The sequence below is a fragment of the Lithobates pipiens genome, unplaced genomic scaffold (genome assembly GCF_037356315.1).
Source record: "Lithobates pipiens isolate NorthernLeopardFrog02 unplaced genomic scaffold, aLitPip1_a1.2 Scaffold_3, whole genome shotgun sequence".
Lineage (NCBI taxonomy): Eukaryota > Metazoa > Chordata > Amphibia > Anura > Ranidae > Lithobates > Lithobates pipiens.
The window spans coordinates 187809984-187828256 of NW_027507790.1; the positions used below are offsets into that span (position 1 = coordinate 187809984).

Here is an 18273-nt window from a genome sequence, read left to right on the forward strand (position 1 = left end):
GATGAATTTCAAGCTTCTTTCCCATTGGTATAGATGCCAGAGGACTGTTTCTTCACAGTGCATGCGCCAATTACATCAACGGTGCACTACAAGTGAAATATCTCCTAAACAGGCGCCGCTATAGATATTTCCACTATCTATAGGTAAGCCTTATTCTCGGCTTACCTATAGTTAAAAGTCAGACGGGAGAGTTTACATCGATCCATCGATTAACTTAGGTACAACCAGCCTTTCCGTTTTTTTCTACATGCGATTACTGACAGTGGCTATAGCCGCTAGTAGTAATCATTGTATTCTGCCTTCCGGGTAGACTCCCCTTGCCCCCTGGCAGAAGAACACAATAGCTCTATGATAGGCATTCCCCCACCAACACTGACTGTTGGAGGAGTCGATCGATTCTCTTTCCTTCCACGTGTAGTGGAAGGAACCAAAATAATTGATCTATGGCTTGCTTTAGTTCGAACAAAACTATACATTTCCAACACACATATATGTAACAATTCCCACAATGCAGTTGTGCATGTATTGAAAGCCATGACATATTTCTACTGAGGACAGGCTGCCTTTTTGTGGTTACACTATTATCTCCCTGTCATGTATTGTGAACTTGAAATGTGTGACCAAATGTCACGCCAACAAATACAACTGGGAGCTAGAAACCCTGCAGAAATCTCATACATTAAAGTTGTCCTTGTCAAATGCTATTAAGCACTGACTAAATTACATTTGTATTAGCTCTGAGAAGTCAATTGAATACAAGCCTAAAACATGTGAACTCTTAATTGTGCAGGCAGAAAGCCTACTGGAAATACACTGACATGATCAGAAGCCACTCACCCTTGTATTACTTTTGTTAACTTTTTAGTGTATTGTTATAGAATCTTGTTTCATGGAGTCAGACTTTTTGTAATTATGTTGTCAGGATTCCTGTAAAGAGATCCTGTCCTGAATAGAGACAAGAAGGTCACTGGATTTATGAAAGGGTCCAGCAAACTAGAGCTGGCCATAATTGAAAATTCTTAGGAAAATTTGTATGCAAATTCTCTGAATATTTGAATGTCGTTCAAGAGATTTTTTTGCTTTTAACATTTGGTTTTTGGAATGAATCTCACCAAATGAAAACATAGATTGTTAAAATGTTAGTTTGAGAAAAAATTTCCATCCTGAAACAGCAAATTTTCTCGTGACTGTGGTCAAAAAATTATGTCATTTTGAGCCAGTAATGATTAGAAAAACGAATCATAAAGGGATGGACATGATCAGCAACAATACTCAGGTAGTCCGTGGTGTTTAAACGATGCTCAATTGGTACTAAGGTGTGCAAAAAAAATATTCCCCCACCATTACACCACCACCAGTTCTGACCCTATCTGAATGTTGCAGCTGAAATCGAGACTCATCAGACCAGGCAACATTTTTCCAATCTTTTGCTGTCCAATTTTGGTGAGCCTGTGCGAAATTGTAGCCTCAGTTTTCTGTTCTTAACTGACAGGAGTGGCACCCAGTGCGGTCTTCTGCTGCTGTAGCTCATCAGCTTCAAGGTTTGATGTGTTGTGCGTTCAGAGATGGTATTTTGCATACTTTGGTTGTAGCGAGTGGTTATTTGAGTTACTGTTGCCTTTATATCATCTCAAATCAGTCTGCCCATTCTGCTCTGACATCAACAAAGCATTTTTGTCCACACAATTATATAGGGCCTTACCCAGCCCAGGCAAAGTTATCTCAGTATAGCTAACAAAGCGATTTGATGTGAAAGCATATATGTTAAGGGTCTTGAGGTGACACTAGAGACCATGTGGCGGGTAGGGTCTGGTTAGTTTTAAGGAGTTCCTTTAATGGATTTCAGAAAAACAGAGTGCACAGCCCAGTGACTGCATATTTCCTCCAGAGCACTTGTTCTCAGATTTAGCTGATAGAATAGTAAATGATTGCCATCTCCTTGCCCCCAGTGGTCCTCAGAGGTGGAATTATCAACTGAAGAATATAAACCTGAAACATCTACAGCCAATGTAAATTGCAACTGACAAATCTAGGCAACATTTACCCGTAACAGTTGGTTATGCCACTGCCCGGGACAGTGGCTCTAATATTTAAAATACTATCTACTGGATTTTAAATAACCCTTACCAAAGAAAAATGACTTCCTTGTCAGAGTGACTGGGTGTTGTAATTTCTCTAAAACTGTACCAAATTGTACCAATCTCTTTCCTGCTTAATTTTTATGATGGCTCTTAGTCAGAAGGAAGAATCCTTACTGCTGTGAAATTGCTTATTCGCCTCCCTAGACACTAGGTTTGCTTTGCCTTCTGCCAGGATTCTGGTAATTGTAAGTCTCGGCAGAGTGAGGGCAATGCTGCACCAACACATCCAGGCAAATCTAGATTAGTGTTACTCAAACTTTTTTCAATCAAGGAACCTTATAAAATTATGGACAGTCTTAAGGCACCCCATTTTAAAATGTAAAAACCATTCTGATAGTTTTACATAATACCGCATCATCAATACAAGTAGGACACCCAACGTTAGAGGTGATTTATTCTTCCAAATACACTTTTTTTTCATACATCATGGGACACAGAGTTAGGCTAATATTCATTACCTGCTGGGTTATACTTCATCTCCAGGTGAATGGACCATGGTAGACCAAAGGTCTTTAGACAGGAAGTGATCCCCTATATAGCCCCTCCCATAGAGGAAGTACATATTTGATTGTCATGGGGACAGAGTGGTGTTACGCCCTTGTCCAGACTTTTTTTTTTTTTATCAAAAGCGGTTTTAGGTTTCGCCTGAACCAAGATATTGTCCTGCCATTGTTTTTTCCAAAACCATGTTTCCGGGAAGAAGAGTCACTACATTGTCTTAATGTGGTGAGGGCAGCGAAAATCTATTTTAAGGCAACTGCTCAGATTCGCAAGGCTGATGTCTTATTTATTCTGCCAGAGGGTCCTAAGAAAGGACAGGCAGCGTCAAAATCCACTGTCGCTAAGTGGATTCGACGAGTGATAATTCAAACTTATGACTTAAGAGGTAAGATTCCCCCATTTCAAGTTAAGACGCACTCTACCAGGGCGGTTAGTGCTGATTGCGCAGTGCATAACCAGGCCTCCATGGCTCAGATCTGTAAGACCACAACTCTGTTTCCCATGATGTACAATAAAGAAAATAGGATTTTTATTACAGCTTACCTGTAAAATCCTTTTCTTGGAGTACATCATGGGACACAGAGCTTCTGCCCCTCTTTTGGGATTAATTGCTTTGCTACAAAAACTGATATGCTCCTGGAAGGAGGAGGGGTTATATAAGGGGACTAAACTTCCTTGATTGGGTTTACCAGTGTCAACACCTGAAGGTAGCCTATAACCCATTAAGTAATTACTTAAGGCTCTGTGTCCCATGATATATTCCATGAAAATGATTTTACAGGTAAGCTGTAGAAAAATCCTATTTTTTTTTGGCCAGTTCAGCTATTCAGCCAGTTGTTGCAGCAATTGGTATCTGCCAGTCCGTAAAGGATCAGATCAGATGACCTGACAGGCCTAACTGGGAGGATGATCTTGCTGAAAATAAGACAGAAATTCCTTGGGCGCTGTGTTTTGCTTTTGACTCCTTAAAGGATTCAATACAGCAGGTTTCTTGTTTGGCTCTCTTGTCTGTACATATGCGCAGATGTTTGTGGCTTAAGAACTGGTCAGCCGAGCTTCCTTGTAAAAAGTTATTGGCAGGTTTCCCCTTTTGTGGGGAATGTTTATTTGATGATCATTTGGACAAATGCATCCAAAAGATTTCCGAAGGGAAGAGTTCTCTACTTCCTGATTAGAAAAGAACCAGGCAACCCTTGTTTAAAACCTGAGGGACTGCTTCCTCAAATGTCTCAGCGCCAAGGCAGTTCTGCCGCCAACAGGGCGCTAGGTCCAGGGACAAGCCGCAAGGCCAGGGCCAGAAAAAGCCCTAGGTCCAAAATTCTTCTAAACCCAGCACCAAGCCCTCCTTTTGAGGGGATGTCCCACGCTATCGGGTGAGGGGAAAGCTGCTGCACTTTGCGGACATTTAGAGAACAATAATTCAGGACGAGTGGGTCACCAACTATATCCTGCGGTTACAAGCTGGAGTTGCGGGGGAGTTCCCCCTGAAAGGTTTTTAAGATCCAGCGTTCCCTCACATCCTCCAAAAAGAGACTTATTGCTTCAGGCACTACGGCATTTAGTGCATCAAGGAGTGATTGTAGATGTTCCTGTATCCGAAAAAGGCATGGGGTTTTACTCAAACCTATTTACTATTAAACTATTATACATGCACCTATCTTTCAGCCTCATCAGAGGTTCCTACGATTTGCAGTAGAGGAACATCATTTTCAGTTTGTGGCGCTATCATTTGGGTTGCTACAGCTCCCCGGGTGTTCACAAAGATCCTAGCACCAGTACTGGGTATTTTAAGGGCCCAAGGGGGTCCTGGTGCTCGGGTATCTGGATCACCTCCTGCTCAGAGATCACTCATTACAGGCTCTAGAACAGAGCATAACGTGCAAAGTGCGGTATTTAAAAAGCTTGGGCTGGATCACAAATACCGAAAAGTCAGCCTTGAAACCAGCTCAACCAGTCTAAAGTATTTAGGTCTGATCCTAGATGCGGTCCAAGCAAGAATATTCTTGCCACCCACAAGGATCTGTGCTCTGAAGGATCAGGTGCGTCAGATAAGGGGCACCAGACTACCCTCTATTCGGCTCTGTATGAGTCTTCTAGGGAGGATGGTATCCTCCTTCGAGGCAGTGCTCTATGCCCAGTTCCATTCCAGGCCTTTACAAAAAGACATCTTGTTGGCTTGGAACAGGAGAGGACAAGCCCTGGAATATCCAATGTTCTTATCTCCTCGGGCAAGCTTAAGCCTAAACTGGTGGTTGCAGGATCAGAACCTGCGAAAGGGAAAATCCGTCCTCCCGATAACTTGAAGAGTACTGACTATACCAGTCTCTCAGGCTGGGGAGCGACCCTGGGCTCACAGCTCAGGGGAAATGGTCAAGGACAGAACAGATCCTGCCCATCAACGCATTACTGGCAGTGCGTCTAGCCCTACGGTGCTGAACGGTAGAACTTCAGGACTGCCCTATCAGGGTTCAGTCCGACAATGCCACTACAGTGGCCTATATAAATCACTAAGGCAGTACCAGGAGTCGTTCAACTCTGAAGGAGGTGAACCACATACTAACCTGGGCAGAGGGACATGTGCCGATTCTATCGGCAGTCCATATCCTGGGAGTAGAGAACTGGAAGGCAGATTATCTCAGCCGCCAGTAGATCTGGCTGGAGGAATGGTCCCTACACCCAGGGGTGTTCCAGTAAATTTGCCAATGTTGGGGATGGCCAGAGGTCGACCCACTGGCATCCAGGTTCAACAATAAGCTACAGCAGTTTGTGTCACGAACAAGAGATCCTCTGACAATTGGAGCAGATGCGAAGGTAGTTCCATGGAGCCAGTACTCCCTGGTTTATGCTTTCCCTCTGATTCCTCTCCTTCCACATTTGTTGCACAGGATTTGGAGAGAGGGGGTTCCAGTCATTCTAGTGGCTCCAGCCTGGCCCAGAAGGCCCTGGTTCCCGGAGATTGGGAGACTGACTATAGACGGGCCATGGACGCTTCCACGCCGCCCCGATCTACTGTTTCAAGGTCCTATATTCCACCCCAATTTACAATCTCTAAATTTGACAGCATGGCTATTGAAGCCAGGGTGTTAAAGGACCATGGCATCTCGGGACTAGTGGTGTCTACCTGTCAGGGCTAGGCTCAGCCCTTCCTTCTCTGAGCTGGCCGCTCAGCTGTCAACTAATTGCCAGCTCCCATCTCTCTCCACAGTTACTCAGCTGTTGTTCAGTCCTGCCTACTTAAGCTGCCCAGTCCAGAGGGTCTCTGCCTTCATGTTGGTCAACATCACAAGAAACATCTCCTGCATTCCTGTTTAAAGGCTTTGTGGACATCCCTTCTGACTCCAGATCCTGCTTGCTGTTCCACTACTTTGATCTCTGACTTCTGGCTTGGCTGACTATCCGTTCTGGTTAATGAACTCTGGCTATGTTTTGACTAAGTTTGTTCTTTTTCTTTTTATTATTAAACAAGCGGGATTTAAAGAGGAAGTAAACCTTGATGGGTTTACTTCCTCTTTGTCTCCCTGCAAAGGTAAAGCATAATGGGCTACTATGCATCGCATAGTAGCCCATTATGTGTCACTTACCTGACACAGGAGCCAGCGATGTCACGCTGTCCCCTGTAGCACAGAGCGCCCATCTTTTTCCAAGTATCGCTGCTCCGGCCACTCACAGCACATGTGCATGGGAGCCGCCACTAACGGCATATCGCCGTTAGTAGCAGCATGCTCAGTGCGCCTGTGCGCCGTTGTCTATGGCGCATGCGCCGTAGACAGCGGTGCCTGTCTTTTTTCCAAATATCTCCTGAACCTTGTAGGTTTAGGAGATATTTCATGGACCTACAGATAGGCCATAATCTAGGCTTACCTGCATGTCAAAGTGGTCTGTAAGGGTTTACAACCACTTTAACTGTACTTCTGTCTCGGTCTGATTTCATGGTTTCTAACACTACCCTAGTGAATGCTAGAAAAGCTGTCACTAGGAAGATCTATCATAAGGTCTGGAAGACTTCTATTGCTTGGTGTGAAGCCAAAAAATGGCATCCTTGGAAATACGTGATTGGGAGAATACTCTCTTTTCTACAGTCAGCTGGGGAAATCAAATTGGCTTTGAGTACAGTCAGAGGTCAAGTTTCGGCCCTATCAGTATTCTTCCAAAGGCCTTTAGCCTCCCATTCACTGGTCCGAACCTTTATGGAGGGGGCAACTCCCTTGCTTCCCCCCATTAGGTCGCCTATGTGTCCTTGGGACTTTAACTTGGTGCTGTCTGTGTTACAGAAACAGCCATTTGAGCCTATCAAGGAAATTAGTTGGTGGCCCTTTCGTGCAGGGAACCATACTTGATCCTTCACCGCGACAGGGTCGTGTTACGACCTGTTCCATCCTTTTTGCCAAAAGTGGTGTCTGCCTTTAATTTAAATCAGGACATTATTTTGCCTTTTTTCTCTCAGTCTTGTTCGGCGGAAGAGAGACAACTACATTCTTTGAACGTTGTCCGATGTCCGGGTAGTCAAGGTTTATTTGTCTAGATCTGCGGAGATCTGAGGATCAGACTCCTTTTTTGTTTTACCAAAAGTACCCAAGAAGGGGCAGGCAGCTTCCAAAGCTTCCATTGCCAATTGGGTCCATCAATTTGTCATTCAGGCCTATGGTCTGAAACGTAAAGCTCCTCCCTTTTAAGGTGAAAGCTCATTCTATCAGGGGTGTAAGAAAGAACCTCCTGGGCTTTACACCATCTGGTATCTATTGCTCAGATTTGTAAGGCTGCTACCTGGTCTTCAGTGCATACGTTCACAAAATGTTATCAAATGGATGTTCGAGCAGCCGAGGATTCCTTTCGACCGCAGTGTTCTGCGGGCTGCCGTATAAGGTCCGATGGCTATTGTTTGGCAGTGAGTCTCCCTTCCCTCAAGGCTATTGCTCTGGGACGTCCCAGCAGATAATGAATATTGGCCTAACTCTGTGTCACATGATGTATGAAAAAAAGAAAATTTTCTCTCTGCCAATCGCTTCACTGGCTTCCCCTACCCCACTGTGTAAAATTCAAAATGCTAACCATAACATACAAAGCCATCCACAACATCGCCCCCATCTACATCACCAACCTCATCTGCAGATATCGCCCAAATCGCCCCCTCCGCTCCTCCCAGGACCTCCTGCTTTCTAGCTCCCTTGTTAACTCCTCTCATGCTCGCCTTCAAGACTTCTCCAGAGCCTCTCCCATCCTCTGGAACTCCCTGCCCCAGTCTGTCCGATCCGCCCCTACCCTGTCCACCTTTAGGAGATCCCTGAAAACCCATTTATTCAGGGAAGCCTATCCCACACCCACCTAAAAACTGTCCCTGAGCCACCCCCATCAAATCATTCTCTGCAGCTATTACCTTTTGTACCACCACCCCTTTAGAATGTAAGCTGTATAAGCAGGGCCCTCCTGTACCTTTTTGCTTTGTACTGTAATTGTGTTGTCCCCCCTTATACATTGAAAAGCACTGCGTAAACTGTTGGCGCTATATAAATCATGTATAATAATAGTAATTACTCAGTGTCCCATGATGTACTCAAAGAAAAGGATTTTACAGGTAAGTATGACGAGAAAATCCTATTTTTGCAAACTGATACTGTCTAGTATTCCAACGTTTCTCTTCTCCCTCAGCTTTTCTCCATCATTTAGCTAATGAGACCTCAAAGCTGATGGAGAGAGGCAAGGGAGGGTCAAACAAGGATGATATGCAGGCAATTGACATCCTTCTTCATCAATTGATGATGTCATTGGTCATTCGGAGATTGGCAACTAGAAGGTTGTAATGGTGTACAATGAAAACCTATGGCTTTGTGTAACTAAAAGGCATGCTTCATCCACCCAGCAGCTTGTATACAATTTTGGGGCAATTTTTAGGTGTTTTGCCAAGGTACCCCTGAAGAAACCTCAAGTCACCCTGATTGAAAGGCTGATCTAGATACACACACCTGGCAGATACAGCAGTAGAAACCTAAAAGATGTTCTAACCTAAAAATGACCACCTCAAGTATTTTTAAACACTTATAGATCACGTGCCTACAGCAGAAGCAAAGTTCCCAGCCCTGCAATTCTTGATTCTTCAATATTTGTGTAATAGGTTTCTGTCTGACATTCGTGAAAACTGTTTCTGGAATGTCTTGGCCAGCATAATGGATATGGAATATATACAATGTACAATACTGATAATAAAGAACTCTCCACACACCATTCCACACCTGTTTACTTTACAAAGATACATATGGCTGGTGGAAAAGCTTCAGGAAATAGATGTTGATAATGAAGTTGGTTTTCATGCAACGACTGCATTTTTGATATAAGTAAGGAGGGGACGGCAAAACCAGTGAATCCATTTTAAGCCTGTAAAAGCCGAAACATCTCCTCTACCACATGGTGACATAAACCCGCTTGAAAAGGACTCACTAGTGGAGCTGTCACCTCTTCTCTTCTAATATGGAATAACAACATATTTTCCTAATCAATGAACAGAATGTGTGTTTGTATGAGTTATAGGGAGGTCAGGCTTCCCTTGCATATGCTTGACCTGGCAATACCCTGTTCATTGTATGCATTGTGCACAAGAACATGGGTGAATTCCTACCTACGCAGCCGCCTGCTAGTAATATGATCAGAGCCGAGAGAAAGCCTGGATACAGAATATTTAAAGACCTCTGCTAGAGCTGCTTTCCCATCTTACAACATAAGCAGAACCTGTTTTTCATATTCACTCATTTAGATTGACAGTGAATCTCAGCACGTTTTAACTATGCTGCGTCTCATAATTATACTTGATTGGCAAAATTAATTGGATGTAATAGAGTGATCAAGATTTCATAGTAAATGCCAATAAGTTATAAAATTAAATTAGATTAATTAAAAGCTTTTTTTTTTAAATCTCTCTAAATCAGAAAAGTGAACCGTTTCATCTCACTCTAGCTTAGCAGACCATTGCACATCTCATTCGGATTCTTATCCCTTTTTGTTTCATATCTCAAGAAGCACAAATCCATCTCTAATTAGGTTTAAAGTCAAAACTTCAGTAAGAACACAAAGAGAAAATGAGAAAAATAAAGACTTTTAGGATTAGACAGCCAGGAATCCTTATCTGTAAAGTACTTAATTATAAGATCTGTTTTTTGATAGCATGGTTTACTTTGTTGGTTTTATTTAGCCACATAGGAGTTTGGTTTTTCTCTTTTTTTTTTTTCTGTTGCAGAAAGGTGTTGATTCATCCACTTATCAGGGGGCTTGTAATATATGGCACATGGAGGTTGAAGAAAGTCCAGACTGGATAAAGAGAGAGTTTGAAAAGGTAATGTTTTATTTAGTTTTTATGTTCCCAGTAAGGCCGATGAAAGAAAGGCGCAAAGCTACCATCTTGATCCTGTAATAGGGAACTCATAGAGGTGTAGAATTAGCTGGAGGTTCCACCAATGCAGGATGTTTTCACTGAAGATGGGGAACAAACTCGAAGGCTCCTTTCCCATGGGCGTCATCTAGGGAAAAGGATTCGGTTTACATCAGTTTCTACATCCATTTTCACTTCAGTTCAGTGCGTTCATCCATTTTTACATCCTCCCACCACGGTCCTTAACAAAAATGACCCATCCCTGCTGTCAGCGGAATGTAAACAAAAGAGCTGAATTTTTTTGAAATAGCATACAGGTAACCCCCCCAATCCATACTAGGCCTTGCATGTCTTCTATGGATTTTAGGAGGGACCCGTCACCAGAAAAAAAATATGCACAAGGTCCTCCCAAAATATATACCAGGCCCTTAGGTATTCCCCTGCAAAATCCATATGAGACCCTTCTCTGAGCATTCAGGCCAGGAAAGGCGGTGGGAGGTTTGAAGACCATGCACCTAAACCATACCAGGCCCCATGCCCTCAGCATGGGAGTTACACTGCCAGGGGGTGGATAAATCACCTTTCCTCTTATGTTGGTGAGTACAAGGGCCTCATCCCTACAACTCTTGCCTGGCCTTGTGGTTGTGGGGGTGCAGGGGGATATTTATTGAAATCTGAAAGCCCCCCTTTAACAAGTAGGCCCCCAGATCCAGCCCCCCCCCCATGTGAATGAGTATTGAGGTACATAGTACCCCTATTTACTTACAAAAAAAATGACAAGTGCAATTAAAAACACAAAGACATCTGCATTGGCATCCTTGGCTTTAGCTAGAGCATTTGACTCCATAAAGTGGCTGTTTCTAAGAGTGACAATGAAAAGATTTGGATTTGGAGAAAGATTTATAAGATGGGTGGGTATATTATATAAACAGCCACGGTCAAATTTGCTGGTGAATAGTATGCTGTCACCCCTTGTAAAGCTGTATAGAGGGACTAGACAAGGATGCCCCCTATCTCCACATCTGTTTGCAATAGCGATAGAAGCTTTAGCGTTAAGATTTAGACAGTCAATAAATACAAGGGAATTACTCTAGGGGAAAAAACTGAGTGTATTGGATTGTATGCAGATGATATCATATTATATATGATGGATGCTCAGAGTAAAATGAAGCCATGAAGATGGAGACATTTGGAGAGTTCTCTGGCCTGAAGATAAATTGGCAGAAATCTGCACTGATTCTAGTCAGACAGGAAATACAGATGGGAGACGGGGGGGGGGGGGGGGTCTGAGCCCCCATTAAAAATAGTACAGTCTTTTAAGTATTTGTGAATTTATATTACCTCACAAGCGAAGGAGGCATTGAAAGCTAATGTATATCCTCTAACAGAGTACATTAAATATACATTGGGGATATGGTCTAAAATGCCGTTATCAGTAGTAGAAAGAATACATTTGATTAAAAAATATATAATAGTCCCTAAATGCTTATATGTGTTCTCACATTCGCCATTAATTATATCTAAAGTAATATTTAACAAACCGAATTCCCAGTTTATAAAATTCATATGGGCTAAGGGAAGATGTAAATTAAAATTAACAACATTGCAACGACCTAAAGCCATGGCAGGTGTGGCTCTGCCGGATATATACCTATATTATTTAGCTGGCTAAATGAAGCACCTGCAGAAGTGGATAGCTCAGGAGCAGGGAGATATATATATATATATATATATATATATATATATATATATATATATATATACTGATACTCCTTTGGAGATTCCAATCTGGAATAATCCAAACTTGTAGCAATTAAAGATATTCATGGACTGCAAGTTCTGGAAATGGAAGGGACTAGTCACATTGGAAGTTATCTAACTATAGAACATTACACTAATTTGAATATCTGTGTAAACAGCATGATATCTCATATACATTTTTTTTAAATACTTACAGCTTCGTCATGTGCTACAGTTACAACTAGGTAACCAGAACCCTAAGATATCTAGATTTCCCCTTATAGGTATACTTAGATCACATGGCCCTAAGGGACTAATATCTCTATTATATGCACATCTAATCCAGGCTAAAATAGGCAGTAGCCCAGATGATTATTCTGAATATGACAGATGAGAAGTGGGAGGAGATATGCTCTATACATCTGACGGTCTCACAAGCTGCTAATAATAGATTAATCAAATGATATATGACTCATCAGATATATGTTAGCCCAAGTAGACTATTTGGAGTGGGGCGTAGGACTACATCGAACTGCCTGCAATGTCATCAAGAGGGAGCAGATTTCCTACATTCAATGTGGAACCAGGTAATAGGAAAGCTGTCAAATGTGGTGGGCAAATCGATCCCATGTACAGTGCCTTGCGAAAGTATTCGGCCCCCTTGAACTTTTCAACCTTTTGCCACATTTCAGGCTTCAAACATAAAGATATAAAATTTTTATTTTTTGTGAAGAATCACCAACAAGTGGGACACAATTGTGAAGTGGAACGAAATCTATTGGATTTTTGAAACTTTTTTAACTAATAAAAAAATGAAAAGTGGGGCGTGCAAAATTATTTGGCCCCCTTGCGTTAATACTTTGTAGAGCCACCTTTTGCTGCGATTACAGCTGCAAGTCGCTTGGGGTAGGTCTCTATCAGTTTTGCACATCGAGAGACTGAAATTCTTGCCCATTCTTCCTTGAAAAACAGCTCAAGCTCAGTGAGGTTGGATGGAGAGGGTTTGTGAACAGCAGTTTTCAGCTCTTTCCACAGATTCTCGATTGGATTCAGGTCTGGACTTTGACTTGGCCATTCTAACACCTGGATACATTTATTTGTGAACCATTCCTTTGTAGATTTTGCTGTATGTTTGGGATCATTGTCTTGTTGGAAGATAAATCTCCGTCCCAGTTTCAGGTCTTTTGCAGACTCCAACAGGTTTTCATCCAGAATGGTCCTGTATTTGGCTGCATCCATCTTCCCCTCAATTTTAACCATCTTCCCTGTCCCTGCTGAAGAAAAGCAGGCCCAAACCATGATGCTGCCACCACCATGTTTGACAGTGGGGATGGTGTGTTGAGGGTGATGAGCTGTGTTGCTTTTACGCCAAACATATCGTTTTGCATTGTGGGCAAAAAGTTCGATTTTGGTTTCATCTGACCAGAGCACCTTCTTCCACATGTTTGGTATGTCTCCCAGGTGGCTTGTGGCAAACCTTAGACGAGACTTTTTATGGATATCTTTGGGAAATGGCTTTCTTCTTGCCACTCTTCCATAAAGGCCAGATTTGTGCAGTGTACGACTGATTCTTGTCCTATGGACAGACTCTCCCACCTCAGCTGTAGTTCTCTGCAGTTCATCCAGAGTGATCATGGGCCTCTTGACTGCATCTCTGATCAGTCTTTTCCTTGTCTGAGCTGAAAGTTTAGAGGGACGGCCAGGTCTTGGTAGATTTGCAGTGGTCTGATACTCCTTCCATTTCAAAATGATCACTTGCACAGTGCTCCTTGGGATGTTTAAAGCTTGGGAAATCTTTTTGTATCCAAATCCGGCTTTAAACTTCTCCACAACAGTATTACGGACCTGCCTGGTGTCACCATCAGTCATTTAGGACAACATTGGATCATTCAGAGATCCTTGCTGAACTTCTGGAGTGAGTTTGCTGCACTGAAAGTAAAGGGGCCGAATAATTTTGCACGCACCACTTTTCAGTTTTTTATTTGCTAAAAAAGTTTAAATTATCCAATAGATTTCGTTCCACTTCACAATTGTGTCCCACTTGTTGGTGATTCTTCACAAAAAATTTAAATTTTATATCTTTCTGTTTGAAGCCTGAAATGTGGCAAAAAGGTTGAAAAGTTCAAGGGGGCCGAATACTTTCGCAAGGCACTGTAATGTGGAGGTATGCCTGCTGGGACTATTGGAAGACGAGATATGGCCTAGATATATTAAAATTGAATGCAGGAAACATTATTTTTGGCACGGAAGCAAATAGCAGTAAGGTGGATTTTTCGGTAAACCAATGGATGAAAACATTTAATTAAGTGACACCATGCGAGAAAATAATGTATGTGCATAGAGGAGGGATACAAAAAAATAATAAGATATGGGATGTATGGAATAATGTACATGCAACTGTGGATAGGAATGAAAGATAAGTGGATAAATAGGTGACTGGCAGCAACCAAAGAAATAAGTAAGATTGGGATATAATATTAGTGAGAGTGTATAGAAGGTAGTTAGAGATATGTATGAAATGTAAAAGATATATAGATAGATATCTGTCATTAGATGTTGACAGCGTGAAAGAAGTTTGTTTGAAATTTTTGGAATACATATAGATGTTGTAAAATACATATCTTTTTGAAATAAAATATAGTATTAAAATAAAAAAAAACACAGACAGTTTTTAACAGTTCCTTTATTAAATTAATAAACATCCTCTGATGCACATCAGTACAATCACGATGAATGACACTGCCAACCCGCAAGATAAGAAAAAAACTGACACAACCGCTCCATTGTTTGCCTCCTGACAACTGCTACTCCGCTTCCCCCCACCACTGAAATAAATGGGGTGGGGTCATCATTTACCATACACAGACATGTCCATATTTGGTCAATGACTCCATAAGAGGATGGGGTCACCCAGAGCTGATTATTTATTTGTTATACTCATTTTATGTTTGACTAACTTAGACCTTAAATGGGATGTTGCTTCCACAGGAAAGATACATCCTTTTCAAGTCTATAGGACGTTAGAGGTGAGGAGAACAGAACTAGATTTTTAACAGTGGGGCTGCAGACAAGGTGGAAGGGCACAGTCACTGGAAGAGGTAAGTACACAACTGTGTGGGTGTGGCACAGCTGTATGTATTGAGGGGGGCTAGGGAACAGAACTGTTTGGAAAAGGAGAACCTATACTTTATAGCCCATCTTTGGAGAAATATAAAACGCTTCCTTGTAGTCGGCCTAGGGGGCTGCGAAGAGCCTTTTATTTACCTCGCCCTCCGCTCTCCAGCAGTCGGAGCTCTCCTCTAAGCCCTTGTACACACGGTCGGAGATTCAGACGGAATGTGTCCGATCGGACCGTTTTGTCAGATATTCTGACTGTGTGTGGTCTCCATCGGACTGTTTCCGTCGGAGTATCCGACGGACCAAGTTTTCCCACTTGTTGGTAAAATTTTCCGACAAAATGCTCCGATCGGACATACTCCGATCATGTGTAGAGAATTCCGATCGGACAAAGTGCCACGCATGCTCAGATCAAATTCCTACACCAAAGCTATTGGCTACTAGCGTGAACGTAGTCCCGTCGTAACGAAATAATGTCATCACATCGGATTTTCCGACAACTTTGTCCGACCGTGTCTATGCAACAGTTTCGGACAAAATCGGACAGACAAAATCGGACGGATTTGGTTGTCGGAATCTCCGACCGTGTGTACAAGGGCTAAGAGTGTACTGTCCCTTAGCATCTTCACATTCAGTGGAAGACTATGGGCTTTGTGTTGAACCTGACAACTTCAGAGGACCTGTGAGTTGGTCAGGTAAGTGAGTGCATTTTGTGGGGCCCCCTAGACGTAACCAAGCATTTTTCCTTTCTCTGGAGTTCAGCTGTAAATTGAGGAAATGCACATGTCTTCAATCTAGAACAGCAGGTATTACCAAAGGATTATGGTGCCTCGAACAGCTCTGACAAGCCAGGCTATTTTATGTATTATTGCACACCCTTGGGAAAATATAAGAAAACATTACTGTGAAATATTAAAATGACCTACACCAAATACAGGAAACAATGTCTGCACATTGACAGTGGCATAAGGTTTAAAGTGGTGTTATTAAACCCAAAAACTAAAATGTAATATAGTACAGCTTACCTGTTATTAGATATGGTGGCTGCATTCGTTTCTGTTTTTTTCCCTTTAGTTTCACTTGGTGTTGCAGCCAGTAACACACATCCTGTTCTGCTCTATGATTAAGCTTATTGGAGGGTGAAACGCATCAGTGGCATGACTATGGGAGAAGACTGAGCTGAAGCCGGTCTTCTCATTGATCTATCACTAAGTGGACATTGTGTGCGGCTCTGCTTTTGCTTTGGTTGATGTAACCCTGTCTTAGGGTAAAAAAACAAAAGATTAACCCTGTGCTAAGTGAAAGAAAATAATAATAAATTGAACTGCAGCACTTAAATCACAATCTAGATACAAGACATGCTTTAAACGTATTTAACAGTTATAGGTGCGCTGCCCCTTTTAAAAATTCATAAACATTCCATGATATTCAATACATCTATACTATAAAGTGAACAAAATAAATAAATCTTAAAAATTAAAAATGTATCAATAATGCATATAAACCATCATAATAGGCCCCAACATTCATTAGTCCATGACGTCACAAGGGGGGTGGTGCCACCAGGTGACGTCGCCAGTTGGCCCTGCTCTTACCTATAAAAGAACTGTCATGCCGCGTACACACGACCGGACTTTCCGGCAGACTAGGTCCGAGGGAATCAGTCTGTCGGATAGTCTGATCATGTGTGGGCTAATCCGATCGTTTTTCGTTTTAAAAATCCGACGGACCTAGAAATAGAACATGTTTCAAATCTGTCCGACAGACTCAATTCCTATTGGGAAAACCGTTCATCTGTATGCTGGTCCGACGGACCAAATACGACGCAAGGAAAGCTATTGGCTACTGGCTATTGAACTTCTGGCTATTGAACTTCCTTTTTTAGTCCCATCTTATGTCATCACGTTCAAAATGAACGGACTTTTGAACGGACTTAGTCCGTTCGTGTGTGGCCAAGTCCATTCATTTGAAAGCCGTCGGAACTCCGCTGAAAAGTCTATCAGGAAGACCGTCGGACCTAGTCTGCTGGAAAGTCTGGTCGTGTGTACGCGGCATCAAACGGCGGAGGAGGCATTTGGCGGTCAACCATCAAAGAGTGCGGAGCTTTCTTTTTATTTTTGTGGCGGGCATGGTGATTGATTATAGATTTACACTGAGGGGTACAGTTTTGGAATTGTCAGAATCTATCCTGATCTGCGAGGCTGAATGCTCAGATAAGGGCCTGGTATGAACCCACCTGCTTTTTATATATATATAATATATATATATATATATATAAATAGCCGGGTGCCGGCAATTGCAACCGGGAGTCAATTTAAAGGGGAAGTTCTGCTTTAAGGTTTCCTCCCCTGCACCTCTTTTGACAGGTACCTGCTCCCACTTCCATTTTGGTCTCCTTAGGTGATCTGAAGCCAAAGTTGTCCCCCCCCCCCCTTTCCTCCGTGAAGTCTTCTGGGACACAACAGGTCCCAGAAAACTTCGGGACCAGTCACAGAGAGCAGCACCACACGCGCATACACAGTGGGCACCCGGCTGTGAGGCCACATGCTGTCCTAGGCAGGTGCCCATAGTAATGATGCCGGCACCGCCGTGGGAGGACACAGGGTGAACACGCTTGGGGTGAGTACACCACTGGATAGTGGGACAGGTGAGGGGCTGTTAAAAGTCAGCGTCTACACTTAAAAAAAATGACTGGATCTCCGCTTTAAATGTGATTTGACTTTTTTTTGAAATGTAATTTTTGCTGCAGCATGTTCTATACATAGATGTGCCACTTTACAGACAGACTAAGAAGACCCCAAGGCACTATATTTAAAGGGATTTTTCATTTTTTTTGTTTTTTGTTCCATCATTAAAATCACTGCTCCGGAAAAAAAGCAGGGAATCAAAACCAGCACACAGTGAATGCACCAAGCACTGTTAAGCCGCGTACACACGGGCGGACTGTATGGCCTACTTAGTCCGTCGAAACACATTTCAGCGGACAGTCCGCTCGTGTGTGGGCTTCAGCGGACTTTTTCAGCGTGCAGTCTGGCGTACTAAGTATTTCGGATTTTTTTAAATACTGTCCGTCATACTTTGGTTTCAGCTGACAATCCGCTCGTCAGTAGGCTAGTTCGACGGACTAAGAATGGCGCATGCTCAGAAAGGATTTACACGGCGAAAGGTTGCATTGCTGTGTATTGGACTTCCTATTTCTAGTCCCGTCGCACGTCATCGCGCAAGCTTTCGACGGACTGTTTGTGCATCCGCGTGTGGTCAAGTCCGTTCATTCGAAAGTAGGACGGACTGTCCGTCGGATTGTATGACGGACTAAGTAGGCCATACAGTCCGCCCGTGTGTACGCGGCTTTAGGCACACATTTAACCCTTTGATCGCCCTCAATGTTTAGCCCCTTCCCAGCCAGTGTCATTAGTA

The 18273-nt window shown here is 42.8% G+C and overlaps 1 protein-coding gene across 5 annotated transcripts in view; it reads left to right on the forward strand.

Moving 5' to 3' along the window:
- RNF180 (ring finger protein 180) overlaps positions 1-18273 on the forward strand; it is a 141841-nt gene that overhangs the window by 11911 nt on the left and 111657 nt on the right. For all 5 annotated transcript variants that reach the window (XM_077462623.1, XM_077462625.1, XM_077462622.1 and 2 more), the window contains exon 3: positions 9868-9963. In XM_077462623.1, coding sequence (XP_077318749.1) covers positions 9868-9963 — 96 coding nt within the window. The remainder of the gene's footprint in view (positions 1-9867; positions 9964-18273) is intronic.